Genomic DNA, 20,737 nt, shown 5'->3' with positions numbered 1-20,737 from the left:
TATAAACACGGAAACCTGCCATCGTGGTAGTTGCTGCTAACGGTGTCAACAGGGCCTCATTTTCTCACTGAGAGTCACAAGATTAAAGTTCAGGGTAGTAATCATTTCAACATCAAATATGATGATAATTTCCCCCATTGAACTGTTCCCTTTGTTCACAGCGGACCTATATTACAAGGGATATCATAGCAACTGATGGTGGGAATCGTAGCACTTCTGTGGAGCTGGCAGTCACCATCACCAATGTGAAGAACCAGCCTCCACAGTGGGAAAAAGAAAGCTACAGTGTTGTGATCCCTGAAAACACTGCCAGGGACACACCCATAGTGGTAAGGATGCAAGCAACTTCAATTTCTGTTACAATGTTTGTTTCCCTTTATCATTATTATCATTATTATTATTTATTAATCTTATTATTTGCTGTTTACGTTAGCTTGCTTACCTGAATCAGTGCAATTTGACCATTATTTAGACATTATGCTAACACTGAGCTTAAATATGCCTCAGAAGGTTCTTCAGTGCACTGAAAAACCTGTAAAAGAGTTCTAATGTGATGCTGTAGCAGAAAGATGACATTGAATCCCATGTGCTTGGCAAATTTTATGACACTAGACTTATTAAATTCATTGAAAATGTCTCCTTTGATGTGAAAAATTTATAGCTGTCAATCTGAGGTGGAAAAAAAGTCCTTTTGTTCAAGGTCTTCAAAAGGCAGCTCACTTCTTGATAAGAGGTTATTTTAGGACTCAGGCAGCAGGTTTGACTTTCATCCTACGCTGTGTCTTTCTAAGATAATCAGTCATTGAAGCAAAAATTTAATCAGAATTTGACATAACCTGTGTTTCTTTCAGGCTGCTGACCCGTACTGCAGTCTGACCGCTAATAACCTGTCACATGTGAACAAATGTAACTTGACCAATCTCAAAGAAAAAAGTAGTTTAGCATTTTAGGAAATATGCTGACTCGACACTGTCTTGACTTGAATGAATAGACTGATAGCACTCAATCTCTGGGAGTTAGTTATAGAGCTGTATCCTGCAGCTAGTAAGCTTAGCTCAGCAAAAGAAGCGAAAAACAGCTAACCTGGCTCTGTGTGAAGTTAGAAAATGTGCCCATCAGCTCAGGGGTGGAGCTTAACTCTCAACACAGAGGGGACAGAACATTTTCAGGGGCTGATTTCTGATTAAGTGTTTATAATTAATCGCTGTAAAATGGCTAATATAATCTGCCCAGTAATGGAAAAAGAATTCAGAGACTAAAAAGTACTGAGATAACACAGTGAGACTACAAGTAAGGCTACGTTCACTCTGCAGGTCTTAATGCTCAATTCCGATTTTTTTGTCTGCTCGTTCACACTACAGATAAAATGCGACAGCAAACGCGCTCTAGTGTGAACGCTCAAAGCGGCCCGCATGCGCAAAAGAAGACGTCACACACAACGCGCTCTGTTTAGACCCAGAGCAAACAATATTGTTTGACTGATGGCCCTTAATATAAAGACTTCGGATTTTACGTTTCCCAATTTTTGCTTTAAGTTATTTTGTTATTTACATAATAATGTAAATAACCTAATAATGATCCTTATTGCTGTTTTAGAGGAGCGGTGCTTCAAAGGATAGCTGCAGATTTCTGTCAGAATCTGCAGATTATACAGAACAAATAAAATGTTCACGTTTCTCCAACGTTGTCTTCCCAACAGTTTCACTGACATCTACACTGGATGGCCAGGAAGCGTTCGCGATGTCTTCTCGGGCGCTGATAATTAGCGTCTGTCTTGTGTCAGTGACGTAAAAGATGGATTTAATGCGACATGACCATCAAACAGCAGCTTTCTAAAACATTGGATATGTATCGGATTCAGCACCACATACGAAAGTGACCCAGATCGGATTTGAAAATATCGGATTTGTGCCGTTCACACTGTCACACCGTGATCGGATATGGGTCACATAGGGTCAAAAAAATCGGATTTGATGCGCTTTCGCCTGCAGTGTGAATGTAACCTAAGAGTCACTCTATGAAACTACTTAAGTAAAAAACAGAAAAAACTTCATATTAAAAAAAGAAAACGTGACCATGAGCCTTTCACTACTATTTTTTTTTTATTATTTAGTTACTGATAGAAAGATATCGACAGATGGATGGCTGTACAAAATCACACATGAAATTGTTAAACATAAACATTTTAGTTAAGCCTGTTATGGATGACATCCATAATTAGACCTGCTGTCCTTCACAAACATTTCGGCTCTGTCCAAAACAAAAAATATGCTCACTGCCATCTTTAAAACTAACTAATTAATATAGAATAATTTGCTTCTATGATTTGTCCAGAGATTTAAAGATGTCTAGCTGTAAGTGCTTAAATGCTTTAATTATTTCTTGGATTGACTCATTGACCTCATATTATTGAGCAGTGATTTAACCGTGAAATTAGCAGGCATTCAGGGGACTCCTGAATGCCTGTACTCCTCAGAAAAACATGTTTTCCAAATTTGCATAGCAAGATTGTAGAATGATATTATATAAGCTGAGTGATCAGCTACATGCATAAACTCGCTGACGTTTTTTTTCCTATTATGAGATGTTTACTCATGATAGATGATAGATGTTTGCTCTATCATGAGATGTATGCATGCTCCATTTATCACTTTCTGCCTCAGGAGCTAGTCCTTACTCATCTGATACCTAAAATCCAGGTTTTCAAGACAGTCACGATGTAACTTCTGATGCTATTCAGACAGTCAAGGCAACGTCTCAGCTGGGTGATCCAAGAGTGACCTACAACCTTGAGGATGGGATGGTCCCTGAAACCAACATGCCCGTCCGTTTCTACCTCTCTCCCAACCGGGAAGATGGTTCTGCGTCCATTCTGGTGTCCGAGCCGCTGGACTATGAGACCACACCGTTTTTCTCTCTTCAAGTCCGGGCGCAAAATGTGGCTGCAGTGCCGCTTGCAGCTTTCACAAGAGTTTATGTGAATATTACAGGTACATGTCTCGCTGTCTTTGTTATTTAATATAATTAATTAATTGAATAGATTTCACCATCATTATTAATTTATTTAATAACTGTGTCTGAGTCCATTTTAATTGGTATTATATTATATTATATTATATTATATTATATTATATTATATTATATTATATTATATTATATTATATTATATTTAATATAATGTATATTTGCACATGTAGCTTCAGAGACAAAAGAAGTTAACAAGCAACACACTGGGGATTAGGGATGCACCGATACCGATACTGGTATCGGGTATCGGGGCCGATACTGTAAAATGTGTGTGTACTCATACTCGTAAAAGTTAACCGATACCATGAACCGATACCAACTTATTTCATTAATCAGAGGGTGGCTTGTCATTTCTGTTGTAGTTTTTAGATTGCCACTAGGGGGCCAATTATTATTTTATTTATTATTTATTTTATAATTGTTTATATTTTATTATTTATTTAATAATAATTATTTTGTTTGTTTGTTTACAATATGGACACTCTGCAATAATTTAAAAGTTTATTTTATTCCAAACAGAAGTGTTTATTTATTATTCTGAAAGCTCGAGACAGTGCCAATAGTTCAGTGATATTTTGTAAAATTACAATGTGGAGACTCTGCAATAATTTAACAGAAGTGCTTATTTTTCACTTGAAATTTTTTTGTGGTCATTTTTATTAAGATTTTATTTTTTATCGGCAGGGAATATAATAAAACCTGTCTTCCAATTAATTGTATTTGTGTGTGTGTGTGTGTGTGTGTGGTAGAAGTATCGGTTTTTGTACTCGGTATCGGCAAGTACTCAGATCCAAGTATCGGTATTGTATCGGTTTGAAAAAATTGGTATCGTTGCATCCCTACTGGGGATAAATACACAATATAAAATTGGCACAGTATTAAAACCTATTTAAAAAGTAAATACAGATTCTAATTACTTAAAAGAGGGATTACTTGGTCTTGCCTAAAGAGAAGTTATTTACCTCTATAGCTGCTGCGGTGAACGTGTTGTTTCATTTCATTTTTGAGAAAATATCAGTGGTTACACTTTTGAATGCAGAAAAAGGATATTGTGAGTGATATCAGGAAATGAACACATTGTCACGGTGACTATGTCATTTCTATCCTAAGACGTCAATGACAACGTACCGTTTTTCACATCCTCCATCTACGAGGCCTCAGTGACCGAAGGAGCCCAGATAGGGACTTCAGTTCTGCAAGTATCCGCCCATGACAAAGACCTGGGCCTTAACGGAGAGGTTTGTGGTTATACACTTATGATCATTTTGTGAAGGTACGGCAAAATGAAGTGATTTTACAAAATTTCCCTGCTAAACCATCCATTTACACTACAAAGAGCATTATGTAACATCACACAACAATCCCACCCGCGTGGAAGCTTTTGTTCCACTGTTTTCAAAGTTTTGTTGAAGTGGGTTTGGGAGCTGTTTCATCAGCTGTCTCACTGATTGTGGCGATATTGGTTGACTGGAGCGTATTGATTTGCTTAGCCCTCTTGACATTTTCAGCTACAGAGCCTGTAACTTCTGCTGTTTCTGCAGGTTATTGCTTGAAACTTTACTTTAGCTTAATTTTCAAATTCCCTGTGCTCCACAGATCACTTACTCTCTGCTGAGCGACAGCAGTGGAGACCACAATCTGTTTCGTATCGACCCAGAACTTGGGATTATCTACACAGAAGCTGTCTTTGACCGTGAGGCCCGTAGCTCCTACTTACTGGAGGTTCAGTCAGAAGATGGCCAAGAGTCAGCTCGACCTGGGAAGTACAAACAGCCCAACACAGGTGAGAAATTTTAAGAAGGAGTGAAAGTTTTTATCTCAACTTAAAACTCTTGTCCAGTTTCATTAAAGTAGTTTCATGTTTGGCAAATTCAAAATCTGAAGCAACTATTCTTGCACCGATGTATTATTGGCAACATTATAAATAAGCTCAAAAAATATATTTAAATATATATATATATATATATATATATATATTGTGTGTTGTTGGGCAGTTCTGCTAACTCATCCAGTCTGTTTTATATGTATAAAACGGCTCACCAATCTCTCCTCCCCTCTGTGTCTCGCCCTCCCTGCATTTTTCACCGGCATAAACACCCGTGAAAATAAAAGTAAAGGAGATAAAATAAACAAGTGTCTCTTCTAGTGCAGTTTTGTTACGCTCAAATCTAAAAATCAAACCAGCAGACAGAAATATCCTGTTTCATCTCACTTGGTGATGATGGATCAGTCTGTTTAACACACAATTTCAAAGCGTGCAAAAGGTCCAAGCATGAACTGGTCTCTGCACGTCTCAAAAGGCACATAAACAGCCAGAGTGTTGGATATACTATGTGGAGATGCAACATAAATCTAAAGCAAGGCAAATTAAATTTGTTATAATTATCATCAATGTGGAAATGAGCTAAAAAATCACTTTAATTAGTAAGCTATCAAATATTCCCCTTCATCATCATCATTCACTAACACAGCCCTAATTCTTTTGGGTCTTAGGCTGCAGGCTAGGGCCTCCACAGACTGGGTTTGTTCCGGATTGTTCTGGCCTGCCTCATAAATGGTTCATCGCAGTGGCATCTAGGGAGTTGGGAGGCCAAGTCAAAACTTTTGTCATATCCATGGGGAGTGGAGTGTGCAACAATGTTTTCATGATGATTGGCATGTGTCAAAATGACATGGAAACGAATGGCAGGACCCCACGATTTCCCAGCACAGCACTGGATTGCAGGGTTCAATTTACCTGAGTTTAATGCTGTAGCTGCTCGGGGCTGCACTAGCTGGCTAATTTGCTTATCATAACCCCGAGAGTTCACTAATTAAAATGTTATATTTGATTTGTTCTGTGCAAAAACTTGTTATGGCACACAGCCAGAAAGAAGCAGGCACATAAATTCCACAAAAATCTGTAACTGTTACATTTTTTTAGATTTTTTTGTTACACTTTCAGGGTCCTTCTAGGTGAGTTTTTTTTCTTACCCTTGGACAGATGTTGGTGGTTGTTTATTCTCTGAATGTTTTTTAGAGCTGAAGTATCAAGCTGCTGTCTCTTTCTTTGTATTTAACATAATGACTTGATGGGTTCAATCGACTGGTCTGACTCTATACAAGAAAAAGCGTGCGTGCCAAAATGTCTTAACTATTCCAGACAATTAAGCCAGCTTTGTGTAAATTACTCTTTTGTTACAATGACATAAATGATTAGCGACAGCTACTTCCGATTCATTGTGTCCCTGTGCCTTAAATTGATGCAAAAATATGTTGTTTTTTTACTACTGTGGCATTCCGAGAAACTTTATAACTTAGCAGAGTTAACTTTAGGGTGACCTCTGCCCCGGTCTGATGTTCAGTTCATAAAAAGCAGCATTGTTCTTTCCCTATATGCCTACAGGGCTGAAACTCTAACTCTAAACTGCGAGGAGTGCTTCCTCTGTGCACTGTGTTTTAAAAAGGCTGCATTGGCAATACATTCATTTACACCTTGGGATTGACTTTGAAAAGTGAATTTTAATTTGATTTATTCTACTGCCATGACCAGACAGCAACACTCTCTTCCATGTGAAAATAGCTCAGAGATTTCTTCCAACTCTCTTTCTTGTAGCGATCCTTTATTTCTTCCCCTTTTTACCTTTCTCCTTTCACAATTTAACCAGAAAGGCCTTTGTTTGTTTACTTTGTTCACAGCGTGACATTTCCGCAGTAATAATATCTGTGTTTAGGATGACGTCCTATGACATTTGTATTTAGACGGGGGTATCTGCCTCTGTTTGTGAAGGAGGTGTTAGGAGTGCCGGGTGGTGTTTCGGAGTAGCAAAACCCTCTCTTCAGGTTGCCAGGGCTGCTTAGCATTTGCGATGAGCCTTAGTTGTGTCTACATATCTACCGCATCCAGAAGGGCTCATCTCCCCTGCAAACATTACCTGTCTCTCTGTTACCCCCGGGATGCACCAAACGGAGGAGGCGAATGCAAAAACAAGCCAAGAAAATAAAGCCACATTCCGCCATCTTTTACTGCAGCAGCTCCAAATAAACATGTCACCCATGTGCTCTGTGAGCAGATAATTTACTCTTTTTAACTAAAGGAATAAACAATGTAATGAGGAGCCCACAGATAAGACACAAACACTTGTCATCTTATAAATATTTAACCTTCCTAGTTATCTGCGCTCGGTTAAAAAAAAAAAGGAAAGTAGCTCGCTGACGAGGTTTAGCCCCATTATTGTTATTCTTTCTCTTCAGAACCGTCCCTCCTGTAAAAAGAATAAACTCTTGACAAAATGAATAATTCATGCAATTTACAGCAGATCTTTGTGAGTAATGTTTTGTCTAATTTATACGTCATTGAGCAACATTGTGCTGGGTTAAGTACCTCTCCCCCACTAAACAGTGACAATGAATTGTAGAATCAATAAACAGATGGAATGAGAGCAACACACTTACAGTAGTGGTTTGAGTGTGTATGTGTGCGAGCTGCGCGTGCCGTGTCGTTTAATCTCCTGCCATTCTGTCGTTCTTGCAGACACAGCGTATGTGAGAGTTTTCATCAGCGACGTCAACGACAACAAACCGGTGTTCGCTCAGCGACTGTACGAAGTCGGCGTTGATGAGAATGCAGATGTGGGCCTGGCTGTTGTCACTGTTAGCGCTAATGACGAGGATGAAGGTAAGTTTGAAATGACAGCAGAACGATCGAGTCCCGTGACATTTTTACTGATTCCACTTTCTAGAAATAAAGGTTAAAGAAGCTAGCCAGTGTTGGGAAGGTTACTTTTAAAATGTATTCCACTACAGATTACAGATTACATGCCCCAAAATGTATTCTGTAACGTATTCCGTTACGTTACTCAATGAGAGTAACGTATTCTGAATACTTTGGATTACTTAATATATTATCATGCTGTTTACAACTACATGAATGTACTATTGCTGTGATTTATTACTGTTACTGAAGGTCCGCGGCTCCGAACCGTAGTAAAGGGACCTCTGACTAATACGGTGGGTTCTGTGTCGGGCTCGTAGCCGAAAACTAGCTTTACTTTGTTGTCTGGGTCAACTTTGCTAGCGAGAGACAGAGAGAGGCGTTGAAAGGCTGCTCCAACGGAACTTATTGTTTTTGGAGGAAAACACGAACACGGTGTACAGTCGAGTCTTAATAGCTTACTTACAACTGGGCTCGTCAGGCTCTCTTCTTGGCTGCAGTGGTTATTATTATATTTACATGCTTCCAGCTCCCGTTTTTGCTCGATGACAGCTGTACTTTTCCTTTTTCTCCCTCCCTCGCTCACAGACACATAACGTGTATGGCAGTCCATTCTCCCTGCAGCACGGACTACACTGCCTATGATGCTACATTCTTTAGAGCTATACCTGTAGCATTCTGCCTGTTAGCTTAGCACGACAACAACAACAGGCGCTCTCTCACCCAGGAAACACACAGAGAGAGAGCGTCACCCTGTAACCATGGCAACCGTAACGCTGCCGCCTGGAACAACAGAACGTAGCTGTCAAACAAAACCCAAACAGTCCTGACCCGCCACAATATGAAACAGGAAAGTACCGCCGTGTAATCCATTTATTTCAACAAAGTAACTGTATTCTAAATACCACCTTTTTAAACGGTAACTGTAACGGAATACAGTTACTCATATTTTGTATTTTAAATACGTAACGGCGGTACATGTATTCCGTTACTCCCCAACACTGAAGCTAGCCAACCACAACCAATATTTTATATTTAGGGTGGGGGGTTTTTGAGAGAGAGAGAGATATTTCCAGTTTGCAGTTTGGCCAGGCTCTTTCTGCAAACAGCAAAACTACTTATAGGTCCTCATTTTTGTAGCAGTATTCATAAAGTTACCCCGTGGGCAGTCCTTTCCAATCTGGTCTGAGCTCTGCTGAAATCATGCTGCTGAAATCAAGCAGTGTGCTAGATTTAGTAGTCATTTAAGTGCTCGGTAATGCACTGTGGCACATATGTTCCAAAAAGAGTGACACGCTCCCACACAGTGGGTGGGTGGGATTTAAGCAATAAAGCGGTTGCTCATCCTCTGTACAGCAGTAGCCTAAGATCCCTTTATCAGACATGTTTAGGTCCGTTAATCAAGTATTTATGGGGAGCGGGGGTGCAGCTTAGGCTGGGCTGCAGCACTAATGATGAATTGCTGTGGAATAACTCCAACCGCCAACATTAAAGTTACAATACTGTTGCACTCGTGCCTAAGAGTCTACTCAATCTGTCTTGTTTAAAAACTCCACCCTGGGTTTGACCGCAATAAGCCTACCAGGGCCCTGTGGGAGACAGGGAGCACTTTGTCTGTAAGGGTTGTGTTAATAGTACAGATTAGTGTATTTACATGGGATTGAAGCTACTTTAACCCAACAAAATGATTGAAAGCAAAGACTGTACATTGCAGGGGATTATCTTAAATATTCCAGTATTAAACCACCACACCGGGTGGTGACCATAGAGACGCAGCACATAGCTTCATATTGACTTCCTTGCCACTAAACTACAATCCTCCCCCCACCCTCTCCCAAGCCTCACAATCATTCCCTAGGGAGAACTATCAGAGCGCATTATGCTGCTTTTCGCTCTCATGTTCCCTTTTACTTTTTTCGACACTCTTTTTTTAATTAGTATCTGATTAAAGCCAGGGAGACGAGGTACAAAGTTTCCATTTAATTAAGTAATCAAAAGAAGAAAGGAAGACATGAAAACCTACTAATAGTCAGGTCTTAGAGGAAATGAGGTGTAATACCCTTGTGGTTACACCCTTTTGTTTTTGGAGGAATGCAACAGCAAATGAAAAGGGACAATAGTGAGGTATCAGCATGCAGAGATTTAAGAAATAATGACATGAACAAAGCCCACTGTGGATTCCACTACAGTGTAAAAATGATGCTAAACACATTTTCAAACATGCATTTTTAATTCCTGCCGCAGGGGCCAACGCCAAGCTGCGCTACCAGATAACATCTGGCAACAAAGGTGGTGTCTTTGACATCGAGCCAGAGGTTGGGACGATCTTTATTGCGCAGCCATTGGACTATGAGCAGCAGAAGAGGTACAAGCTTCTGATTCTCGCCTCAGATGGGAAATGGGAAGACTACGCTGCGGTGGTAGTTACTGTGGTTAATAAGAATGATGAGGCGCCTGTGTTTTCCATGAATGAGTACTACGGATCTGTCACAGAGGAGCTTGATGGGTCGCCCGTGTTTGTATTACAGGTACGAGGCCACACGCATACCGTGCTTCTTTCAGTAATTACTGTAATTTAAGCATCTGTAATAATCCTTAAAACACCGTCTTCATAGTGTGGCCGTAGCTGCGGCTAAGTAATGATCGCAATTTTAAAATGTGACATGTTATTTCAGTTTATCTACTGTTCGTGCTTTACCCTAGCTTAAAACGTTCTAGAAATTTCATTTAAGTTACAGAGATAGATGTAGTGTGGGGAAATTCAGCAGTGCAGCTGTCAGACTTACTCCGAGGCCAGATGTAAGAAACATGCCTGATCAGAGCTTATTGCTTTAATTTGGGTGGTCAGGGAAAAGTGCAAACACTTAAACGGGCTGTCTGAAAAAATCCGAAAGCAAAGAAGATTTGGGTGACGGCTGAGGTGAGATAAGAGGAAGCAGTAATTTGGGGTTGACTGGATGAATGAATGTCCGTTTTCTCAGGAAGTTGTCTTTATCTCTGCAGGTGACAGCTACCGACCCAGACAAAGATGCAGACCAGGGCGCCATACGGTATTCCATTCACGGCCAAGGGGCGGAGTCACACTTCATGATCAACGACATCACGGGGGAGATGTACGTCCAGCACACCCTGGACAGAGAAGAGCGTGCTGTCTGGCGCTTCGTCGTCATGGCAACCGACGAGGAGGGCGAGGGACTTACCGGCTTTACGGACGTTATCATCAACGTGTGGGACATCAATGACAACGCCCCCACTTTTTCTTGTGCGCCTGATAACTGCCACAGCAGCGTAGCTGAGAACTCCCCTCCCGGAACATTAGTTGTGGAAATGATGGCTGTAGACCTCGATGATGCAGCCGTAGGCCAAAATGCAATCCTCACCTACAAAATCACGGAAAATTCACAAAACGCAGACGGTGCCGATCTTTTCACGATCGATTCCAGCACCGGGACCATCTCCGTGGCAGCTGAGGGGCTCGATCGTGAGCGTGCCGACACACACCATATGGTGGTAGAGGCTCGGGATGGTGGCGGCATGACGGGCACAGCTACCGTCACTATAGTGGTGACGGACATCAACGACCATGTGCCAAAGTTTCGAGAGGACCGGTGCGGCGCTCGTGTACCCGAGAGCACAAAGGAAGACGCTCCGATCCTGGAGCTGAGCGCTGTGGATCCCGATGCCGGCTTGTACGGACATTTGGCCTTCAGCGTGATGGCAGGAGACCCTGATCAGAGATTCTACATGGTTAGCCACAGACTGGAGCAGAGGGGCACTCTGAGGCTGAAGAAAAAGCTGGACTTTGAGCAGCCAGGGGAGCAAAGGTTTAACCTCACCATCAAAGTGGAGGACACTGACTTTTCCAGCCAGATCCACTGTCTGGTTCTGGTGGAGGATGAGAATGATAACGCCCCTGTTTTTACCCCAGGCTCGTATCTGCCGCCTCCTTTGCCGGAGGATGTAACTAAAGGAACCAGCGTCATCCAGGTTGTGGCCACTGACTCCGACTCTGGTCCGAACGGTGACATTTCGTACAGTATTCTCCCCGAGTCGGACCCGTTTGGACATTTTGCAGTCAGCGGTGCAGGCGTGGTCACAGTCGCTAGGCCGCTGGATCGAGAGACAGTAGCAGGTTATGAGCTGGTCGTCATGGCGACAGACCGGGGTACCCCGCCGTTGAGTGGCAGCGTCACGGTCCGCTTGCCGTTGCTAGATGTGAATGACAACGGGCCAGAGCTGGAGACAGCCTACATTCCCATGCTGTGGGAGAACAGTCCAGTGCCTCAAGTGGTCTGGCTCAATAGGAGCTCAACTCTTCTGTATGTCACTGACAAAGACTCCCCAGAGCAAGGGCCTCCTTTTTATCTCTCCCTGCCCTCTGTGTACTCTACTGACTTCCACCTGCAGGACCACGGGAATGGCTCTGCCACGCTCACCGCTCTGCGGAGATTCGACAGGGAAAGGCAGAGCGAGTTCCACTTGCCTGTTATTATGATTGACAGCGGCGAGCCACCGATGACAGCCACAAACACTCTCACCATCACTATTGGCGATCATAATGATAACGCCCATCAGGCAGGAGAGAAAGATGTCTACGTACACAGCTACAAGGGTGAGATGCTCGTTCTCTTCTTTTTGCCCCTGATTTGTTTTTTTACAGCGCAAGGAGAGCTCGAGTCAAGAGGGAAAACTGAGGCTACAGCTCTAGGGGAAAGTTTTCACCACCATACGTGCTTAGAGTAGTCTGGAATTCATAATTGCTTTCTTTCCATTATATTCTAGCAGTGTTTTCTTATGGTAATATCATTGTCACATCCTTTCTGAAGCTCCCAGCAGAGTCTTCCCCTGCCAACCCTATGCCTGAAGCTCATCTGAACATCACAATATGATAAGAATCATGATTCTTATTTCTTTATAGTGTTTCTACCCTCCAGGTAAGTTGGTTAGGCACATTGGCTTGTTAGTGTTTTGATCACACACTCAGCTACATGACATTTTTGGTAATTGTGGAAAACAGGAGCAGCGTGACTCATCCAGGCTGCCATTGTTTACCCAGCTGCAGTACTCTGGCACTGCAGGTCGATAATAACATAATCCATACTGAGATAGCCTCGCTTCCTTAAGCTCCACGCTCTCTGAAGTGGAGCACTGAGAGCCTATTCATTCCAGTAGTGGGACTCCACAGTTATGAGCATAATAAGTAGAACAGAACACAAGGATGCAAGATAAGGAGAAGAGAGGGACGAAAAAGATAAGTGTTGGCATCAGCAGATTCTGTCCAGACTGAGTCAGTGTGTGTGTGTGTTTACCTTGAACAGGAAGGATAGCGAATGCAGCACTGGGGAAGGTATATGCCCCAGATCCAGATGACTGGGACAACAAAACCTACACTCTGGAGACGAGTGCAGCTAAGTAAGAGCTCACTGTTAAATGCATCTGAAAACATGCTGATCTCCCATTGTGTAGCAGTGGTACAAGTGCTAACGTAATAATGTATCAGAAGAACTGCCAAACTGTAAAATAAAGAGGATGCGGGCTAAAAGAAATACTGTAGGCGCATTGCTAACAAGGGCCCGTCTTATTTTTTCCTAATCCTCCTAATCTTATTTCCTTGGCCTCTAATGCAAGCTGATCGATATTCTGGAATATACAATCAGATTAAAAAACACCCCCATTAAAAAAACCTAAGCAATCCTTGATCTGTGTTATGTTCCTGTTTCGTAGGAACCTTGCAGAACCGTGCAGTTATTCAGTGTTCACACCCTTAAGATCAGATTAGAAATACCAATTGCATATTTGTTTTATTCATATGACAAATTTTGACAGTTTCCATGACAACTATCAAGCCCTTTTAAGAGTTTTTCGAGCAGCAACATTTTCCTTTCTCGTCTGTCTTTTTTTCCTGGCAGTTTTTGTTTACCAGTTTCTCTGAGCTTTTTGTTTTTTAACATTAATTTGCATTCACTTCCTGTTGGAGTGAGCCCAGGTACCACTGACCAATTTTCCTAATGTCTGTCTGCCATCTGTTTCGTATATATCTTTCAGACAGGAGCTAAGAAACAAAAGAAACCCTGCTTTTAAATTTCTCTTTCTCTTATTTTATACTGAAGCAACAGTTTCCTACTTTACAGCTTTCCTTTGTTTCTTCAGGTACTTCAGTGTGGACCAGAGCTCAGGAGAGCTTAGCCTGCGACAGAACATTCCAGGTGGCAGCTACTGGCTGAGGGTTGAGGTGTCTGATGGTGTGTGGCCTGATGTAGTCTCAGGAGTCAGAGTTCATGTCAGGGAGCTGGAGGAAAAGGCCATCGTATCGTCTGCCTCACTGCGTTTGACCGGTAGCATTTGCACAAACACTGATTTAAATGTTGGCATGAACGCTGTGGGTTAATTTTGAATCCCTGGGTGCCTTCGGCACAGCAGGTAGACATGTGTTGCACTTTGTTTTCCCTGTTTCATCAGTACAGCATGTGATCAAAATGTTCCACCTTTAAAAAAATCAAAGCACGTAGCTGATTCAAATTGAGTTGCTCTGACCTCATAGGTGTAGCCTGTTTGGGCAGCACCACACTGCTTCTAGCACGGCTGCTCTTTTAATATCACTCTGTTGTGAGCATTTGCTTTCGTGCATTAATGATTTGTACTGGATCTCCTACAGTTTATTATAACTGCGTCCTTCCAATTTTATTTTCAAATTTCATTTTGGGGAAGTGGTCCAAGTCGCAGGGAGGCAAATGTAGCAAATCTGAGAATCAAACATGTTGCTATGACAAAAAGAGGAAAATAGATTCTGCAGAAGTTCAAGTGTAACAATTGTAATTTCCACTCAGTGTTTACATATGGAAAAGTTCCAATTTTTGTTACACAATTCCATGAATATTGAAACATTTAACAGCATTTTACTTTCACCTACCAAAGTTATTTCAGTTTTGTATTTCTTAACCTTTTATTCTTTTTTTATTTCGATTTTTTTCTGTTTCCAAAGTATATTTTGTCATTTAAGCTCAGTGTTTTTATTGTTTAAAATGATTTGTTTTAGTTTATTTTTTATTTTTATTTACTTTTGCATGGAGGGCATTTGTCAAGGCCAGATTTAGGAAAATCAGTACAGGCAGTTTACTCTCAGTCTCTCATTAGACATCCAAAAAAGCTTCATCAGACACGTTGTGATAAAATTACATTAAACTAACAAATACTAAAACTCATTCCTAGGGATGGGTAAAGGTATCCGGTGCCATGATGGCACCGGTTCTGACATAAACGGTAGTAACCAGACCGAAAAGCAGAGCACATTTCGGTGCTTTATTTCGGTGCTTTTTTTTCCTGAGATGTCATACACTTTAGATTCTAGCCAATCATTTTACATTTAAAAGGATAGTAGGCGGGTCCAGGTACGTACGTTCCTTTAGAGCAGAGCTACAGATTAAAAATGCCCAAGGCGAAGCGGTCAAAAGTCTGGCTGTACTTCACAGCAAAATATGCAAACTCAGCAGCTGCAACAAGTGCTTTAAGCTGATACTGTGATACTGTCAAAGGAGGTAACACCTCAAATCCGATGAAACACCTGACGACGCATAGCGTTGCTTTTTTTTAAAGCCGAAAAATGCGCCGTATTTGCTAGCTTGCTGCGAGACCTCACACCGTACACATCTACTGCGGGTGTGGTGCCTGTTATCGACCTGGAGTTAGCAACATCCCCCAAAAACCCGAAGAGTAGAGTCCTGGCCCCTAGCCCTGCCAGTGTAGCAGAAATGATGAGGATGATGATGCAGCAGCAGCCGTTCTTCTTTGCGTGAGTAGCTTAATGTTGTTCGTGTGTAATTTACGTTGAGTAGGCTAACCACGTTATTACATTAATGCATGTAAGGTGAACTAGCAAACATCATCATAGCTACATGCGGCTGTCTTCTTGTTTGATGGCAGATACTCCCTTCACCCTGGACAAAAAGGCTAAAATGACCAAAGAAAAAGTGGAAAACAGTTAAACATGAGAGGTTTTTGGACAAAGTTTGTGTTTTTTCCATTGTTTAAGCACTGCTTCCAGCCAAGAGTGATACCATATATGCCCCATAGCTGCAGAAAAGGCTAACATTGTTATCTTTTTACAAAGAAACAGCTAAACATGAGAGGTTTTTGGACCAATTTTGTGTTCTCCATTCTTTAAGGACCGGTTTGAGCACCGTTTAAGCACCGGCACCGTTTCAAAAGTACCGGTTTGGTACTGGTATCAGATAAAACCTAAACGATACCCATCCCTACTCATTCCTCTATATTTATTTTTTTAGTTAGTTTTCCAGCCTTTACAACCTCATTTCAGTTAGTTTTGTTTTTCAACAGTCTAGTTTGTATTTTAAACTTTTTTTGTTTTATTTTAAACCCCTTATAGTCCCACATGGTGGAAATCTTTTGGGGGAGCAGTGTGTAGAAACGGTATCTTGCTCAAGGGTACCTCAGAGTAGCTGTTTGGTGGATTTGAACCCCCAACCTTCTGGTCATGGGGTTAATGGTTATCCTTAACCTAAAGATGAAGTTGAGGATTTTTCTCAGGCCAGCTCTAGCACATACTAGGGACAGGAGCTGGACTTTGAGGGAGCAAGCTAAAAATATCTGCACACTAAAGGCAATATGGTAATGCCCAAGGAGACTAACTATAATGGGAGATTGGCTAAACTGGAAACCCTTATAAGGTTTTTGATTTTGGGCTGAGTAACTGAACATTTTGATTGCACCTTGTACGTGACCCCAGGACTATAAGTAAAAAAAATTATATAACAATAAGTTTTCAATTGGATTCTTGTTCTCAGTCATCCTCCGCAGACAAAAAAAAGCACGCTCTTTGTTGTTGCTGTTAAATTCTTGTTCGAGGCTGATGTTGAAAAAGACAGCATCTCCCACAAGCAAGAATAAATTGGTACTTTTCATTGAATGATTATCAGGTTGTCAATCCAGTTAACACCAAAATAATACGCTGTCAAAAGAATTTTCTATACTTGCATTATTTAACATTTCTAAGCATTGTAAAGCAACCATTCATACTGCTTGTTGATAATCGTTTCCTCCTCCTTCTTCAACATTCGAAAGTTTATGTCAGAGTGTTCATTTTTTTGACAGTCTCTCCGAGTACATTTGAGTTATAAAGGTCAGTTTGGAGGTGTCAGGTAAAGTCCTTGACATTTAAAAAGTCATTCAGCAAACGGAGTCAAAGGCTCTTATGGATGCCTCTGATTCCAGGTTGTTATCATTTTTGGGATATTAAAGGTGACTGCTCGCGTTCTCCGCATATCACCGGAAGGTGAAACGCCAAATGCGATTGCCTTCGCGGTCATTAAAATATCCCGTTCGAGACAGTTTGTCAAGACTCTAACATTGTTTCGGTGAAAAAGTAAACAATTTGGTGTTACGCGCATCATGATTCATTTGCCTTACGGATGACTCAGAATGGAAATAGGATCAATAGAGAAGGATGTTCGGCTACGTCTCGCGCTAATAGAATCGGGAACTTGGTAGACTTTGATCAACTCTGTAGTTGTCATTGACGAGTCAGTAGTTCTTATTTCACGAACCTCCCTTCTCTTTGTCTCCTGAAGGCATTACAGCAAAAGATTTTATCGACTCTCGTGTCGAGGGGAAGAGTCGGCTCGAGGCGTTCTGGGACTTCCTGTCTGAAACCTTGTCTGTCAGACCAGGGAGTATCAACGTTTTTAGCATCGCAGACAGAGACGAAAAAACTGTGGACATCCACTTCAACGTGCTAACTGATAATGGCTACCTGCGCCCAGAGAAGCTGCACGGTGTCCTCGACGCACATAAAAAGAAGGTACATGTGCTATCATGTGATACACTCGGGGGGGTTGAGGGAAACCCCCCCGAGCAGCTTTTTATCTGCCCTTTGATTTTCACACCAACTTTGTGTCTGTTTACTGCCTGCCCCTGTCATGTCTCTTTGTCTCTCCCATTTATTTGTTGTCTTTGTCTTGCCCTCTTTCGTCCATGTGTTCATTATGCATCGCTGTGATTCATCTGTCACACCCAATGACATATCATGAGTCTTTAACAGTAGCCAGTTAGCATATTAAAATATCTACGATGAAGGCCTTGCCTTGCTCTTTTGCATTTCTCGTGAAGCTGTTTTGTTTCGCCAACTGTAAATCAGCGTGTCCCGCGGGCCACCGGCATCGGCGATACAAATCCCTGTTATCTTCAGCCACAATTATCGTAATTCTCGTTTTTGTCTCGCTCATCTGCTGCGCTCTTCCTTTCCTCTCTGCAGCTGCAGTCAGTATTGCGTGCGAACGTGCACCAGGTGCAAGTAGATGAGTGCGTGCACACCGATTGCAAGACATCCGGCGGCTGCTCCACACAGTTAAGCATCGGTGACTCACCCACCTTGATAGACTCGGGTGCTTTATCCCTGGTCTCAGTGAAAGTAACATCCTTGGCTGTGTGTGGCTGCGCTGCCAGAGAGATGACCCATCAACGCTGCTCTACCTACTCCAGTAACCCCTGCCTTAATGGGGGAACCTGCATCGACACGCAGAACGGATACAGGTGAGAGGCATTTCTGCAGTTGTAAAGAACTTAAGATGAAATAGGCTCTTAAAAGATATTTAACAGAAATAAGAGCAGCAGTCTTCTTTCTAGTCCTAGTAGATTTGCTGTTAGAGTGATACCTTGGAAATTGAGCCCAGAATTACTGTGGGTCCCCTGTGAAAAAAATCTTCTTCAGCTGCAACGAAAAGAACTAAAAGTCTTGAGGAGCTCGGCTGTATTATTAGCTAAATCTGCAGTTACATCATTTTTTAAAGGCTCGCCTTTATACGAGGAATCAATGTTTGAGTGTGTGCACGTGATTTTGAGTTTATCTTGCCAGGATGCAAATAATGAGTCTAACCTCGTTATCAAGGTTATAGAGCTGCACTTTGAATTTAACCTTATGTACGGATAAATGTCTGCAGTCAATATTCAGGACTTCAAGTGTGCAGGTCTCTGTGAGCGTATATCACCGAAGAAACAGCATGCACTTTGTTTCATGTACATACTTATGCTTGGATTAAAAAATATATATAGGGCAAGGGGATTAACCCTTCCCCCTCTATGCGCACAACTTCTTAAAATTTCAGTTAGCATGCAAGTTTGTCAACAGCAGCGTGCACACATTTCTTTCCTTGTATCTTTAAATTGTCTCTGCTCCAATTGATCTGTATATTGCTGCAAGGAGCCTTTGTTCTGTAAGAAGAGCATCTCCCTGTATGTGTCATATATTCCTGTGAATGCAGTCCAGCCATAAAGAATCCAATTTCTGCTTCTATTCTCTGTCAAAGGAGCTTAACAGGAAACCTCAGACAGCAGCTGATCAGATATTGTCAGTCAGAAGTAAGAAAAACACGCCACGCGCCTCCTGATTTGGACCTCGTGAAGAAACCGCGGACGAGCGAGGTGCACTGTGCTTTGCGTGTGCATATGTATGCATAAGGCTACACTCTGCCTAAGCCGCCCCTTTTGCTGCATATGGATCAGTATTCCTGACATGTGTTGCCCCTCTGCAGAATAAACAGCAATGGGAGAAACATCCCTTAACAGTCTCGGTACACACAGCTTTCCTCAGACACCGCATGAAAATAGATGGCTTTGACATTATCAGCAAAGCCAGCTTGTCTCACATGCCTGCAGTGGAGAGGACAGGATGAGATCAACTGGTCCCCTCAATCCCCGCCATCAAAAATAAGCTGTTTTTCTTTACTACGTGTATCTTTGTATGGCATTTATGTATGATTATTTATGTTTAACACTGTGGTCTCACAAACAGAGTCAGCAAAATCATAAAACACGTTTAATTTCCGGTTTCCAGTGCACTCAAGTCCTAATATAAGTGGATAACTACAAGATGAAGCATTTGCACAGTTATCAGCCGGTGTGTAATACCTTAAGAGGAAATCTGTGGTGCTTCGACACATAGAAAAGTGAGAGAAATGGAAATAATTATCTTCCAACAAAGGAAATGTGATGTGCTGAGCAGGAAGTCCCTCCAGAGGGTTCAGCTCAGACAGCTGTGATAGATAAAGAATAGATCAGAGTAATGTTGTGTTCATAGCTAATTGATTTAATGTGGAGTTGAACATTTGGGGCTTCGTGGCTAATGCATGCAATTTGAAAAAGCGCTTTCCCAGCTGTCTGTTGACAGCCAGCATGTTAGAGCAAAGTCAAACCTCTGTCTGCGTGAATCAACAAAGCTGTCACGTATGCCGGAGAACAGTCGCCATGCACTTATCCAGAGATTGGACGGCGTGAAGATTTCTCCGAACTCAAAACTGAATGACACTGATTGTTTCTTTCCCCTTGTTTTCCCTTGATTTTCCACACTGTTTTTCTCCTTGGTGCTACAGGTGCCAGTGCCCCCCACAGCTTGAGGGGCCAGACTGTCAGCAGATGAGAGTTAGTTTCCTTGGCAACGGCTATGCCTGGTTTCCCCCCATCAGGCCTTGCTTTGATAGCCATCTTTCACTGGAGTTTATGACTGAGGAAGATGACGGACTGCTACTGTATGCCGGCCCGATGGCCACTCTTATGCCTGGGGACAGCGAAGACTACATGGCCATAGGTAAAGAAAGAGTGTATAATTAGATGTGTGCCAAGGGGCCTCTGGGCCGTTACTGCACTCAAACCTGCGACTTAATTTTGTGTGTTTAATTACTGGGTGGTAGCTAATCAGATATACGAGGCAAATTTTGTTCGTTAGTGCACCACTGAGAGATAGGAGCACTCACTTGACTGAGTTATACCGTTAATGCGGTACTATGCAGGACACCCCGTTTCACTGCTTAATGTGTATGTAATAGTTTGCCGTCTGCCATAACGAATTCTGTTTTGCTTACCCCCTGCGTCAGAGTGGCGGCTCAGCTTTAGAACAGGCTTATAGACTTTCAGTGTCTCACTCAAGGACACATCAGCGGGGTTTATTCTTGCTGACACAGAGGCTCAAAACTCAATCTGCCAGGTGAAGGACAGCAGTAAATATTTCAT

At 42.1% G+C, this 20,737-nt stretch overlaps 1 protein-coding gene across 1 annotated transcript in view; it reads left to right on the top strand.

The window, feature by feature from the left end:
* The window catches only part of LOC102797552 (neural-cadherin-like), a 117,543-nt gene that overhangs the window by 71,362 nt on the left and 25,444 nt on the right, over positions 1–20,737 (top strand). Inside the window, exons 12-23 of the mRNA XM_087842887.1 lie at positions 162–329; positions 2,741–2,990; positions 4,138–4,265; positions 4,624–4,810; positions 7,541–7,684; positions 9,965–10,248; positions 10,724–12,332; positions 13,039–13,132; positions 13,871–14,055; positions 17,305–17,534; positions 17,988–18,265; positions 20,101–20,315. Of these exons, the coding sequence (XP_087699013.1) occupies positions 162–329; positions 2,741–2,990; positions 4,138–4,265; positions 4,624–4,810; positions 7,541–7,684; positions 9,965–10,248; positions 10,724–12,332; positions 13,039–13,132; positions 13,871–14,055; positions 17,305–17,534; positions 17,988–18,265; positions 20,101–20,315 (3,772 nt within the window). The remainder of the gene's footprint in view (positions 1–161; positions 330–2,740; positions 2,991–4,137; positions 4,266–4,623; positions 4,811–7,540; positions 7,685–9,964; positions 10,249–10,723; positions 12,333–13,038; positions 13,133–13,870; positions 14,056–17,304; positions 17,535–17,987; positions 18,266–20,100; positions 20,316–20,737) is intronic.

The sequence above is a fragment of the Neolamprologus brichardi genome, chromosome 7, assembly GCF_056152115.1.
Source record: "Neolamprologus brichardi isolate AB-2024 chromosome 7, ASM5615211v1, whole genome shotgun sequence".
Classification (NCBI taxonomy): Eukaryota; Metazoa; Chordata; class Actinopteri; order Cichliformes; family Cichlidae; genus Neolamprologus; species Neolamprologus brichardi.
This window is presented reverse-complemented; position numbering and strand designations above follow the sequence as displayed.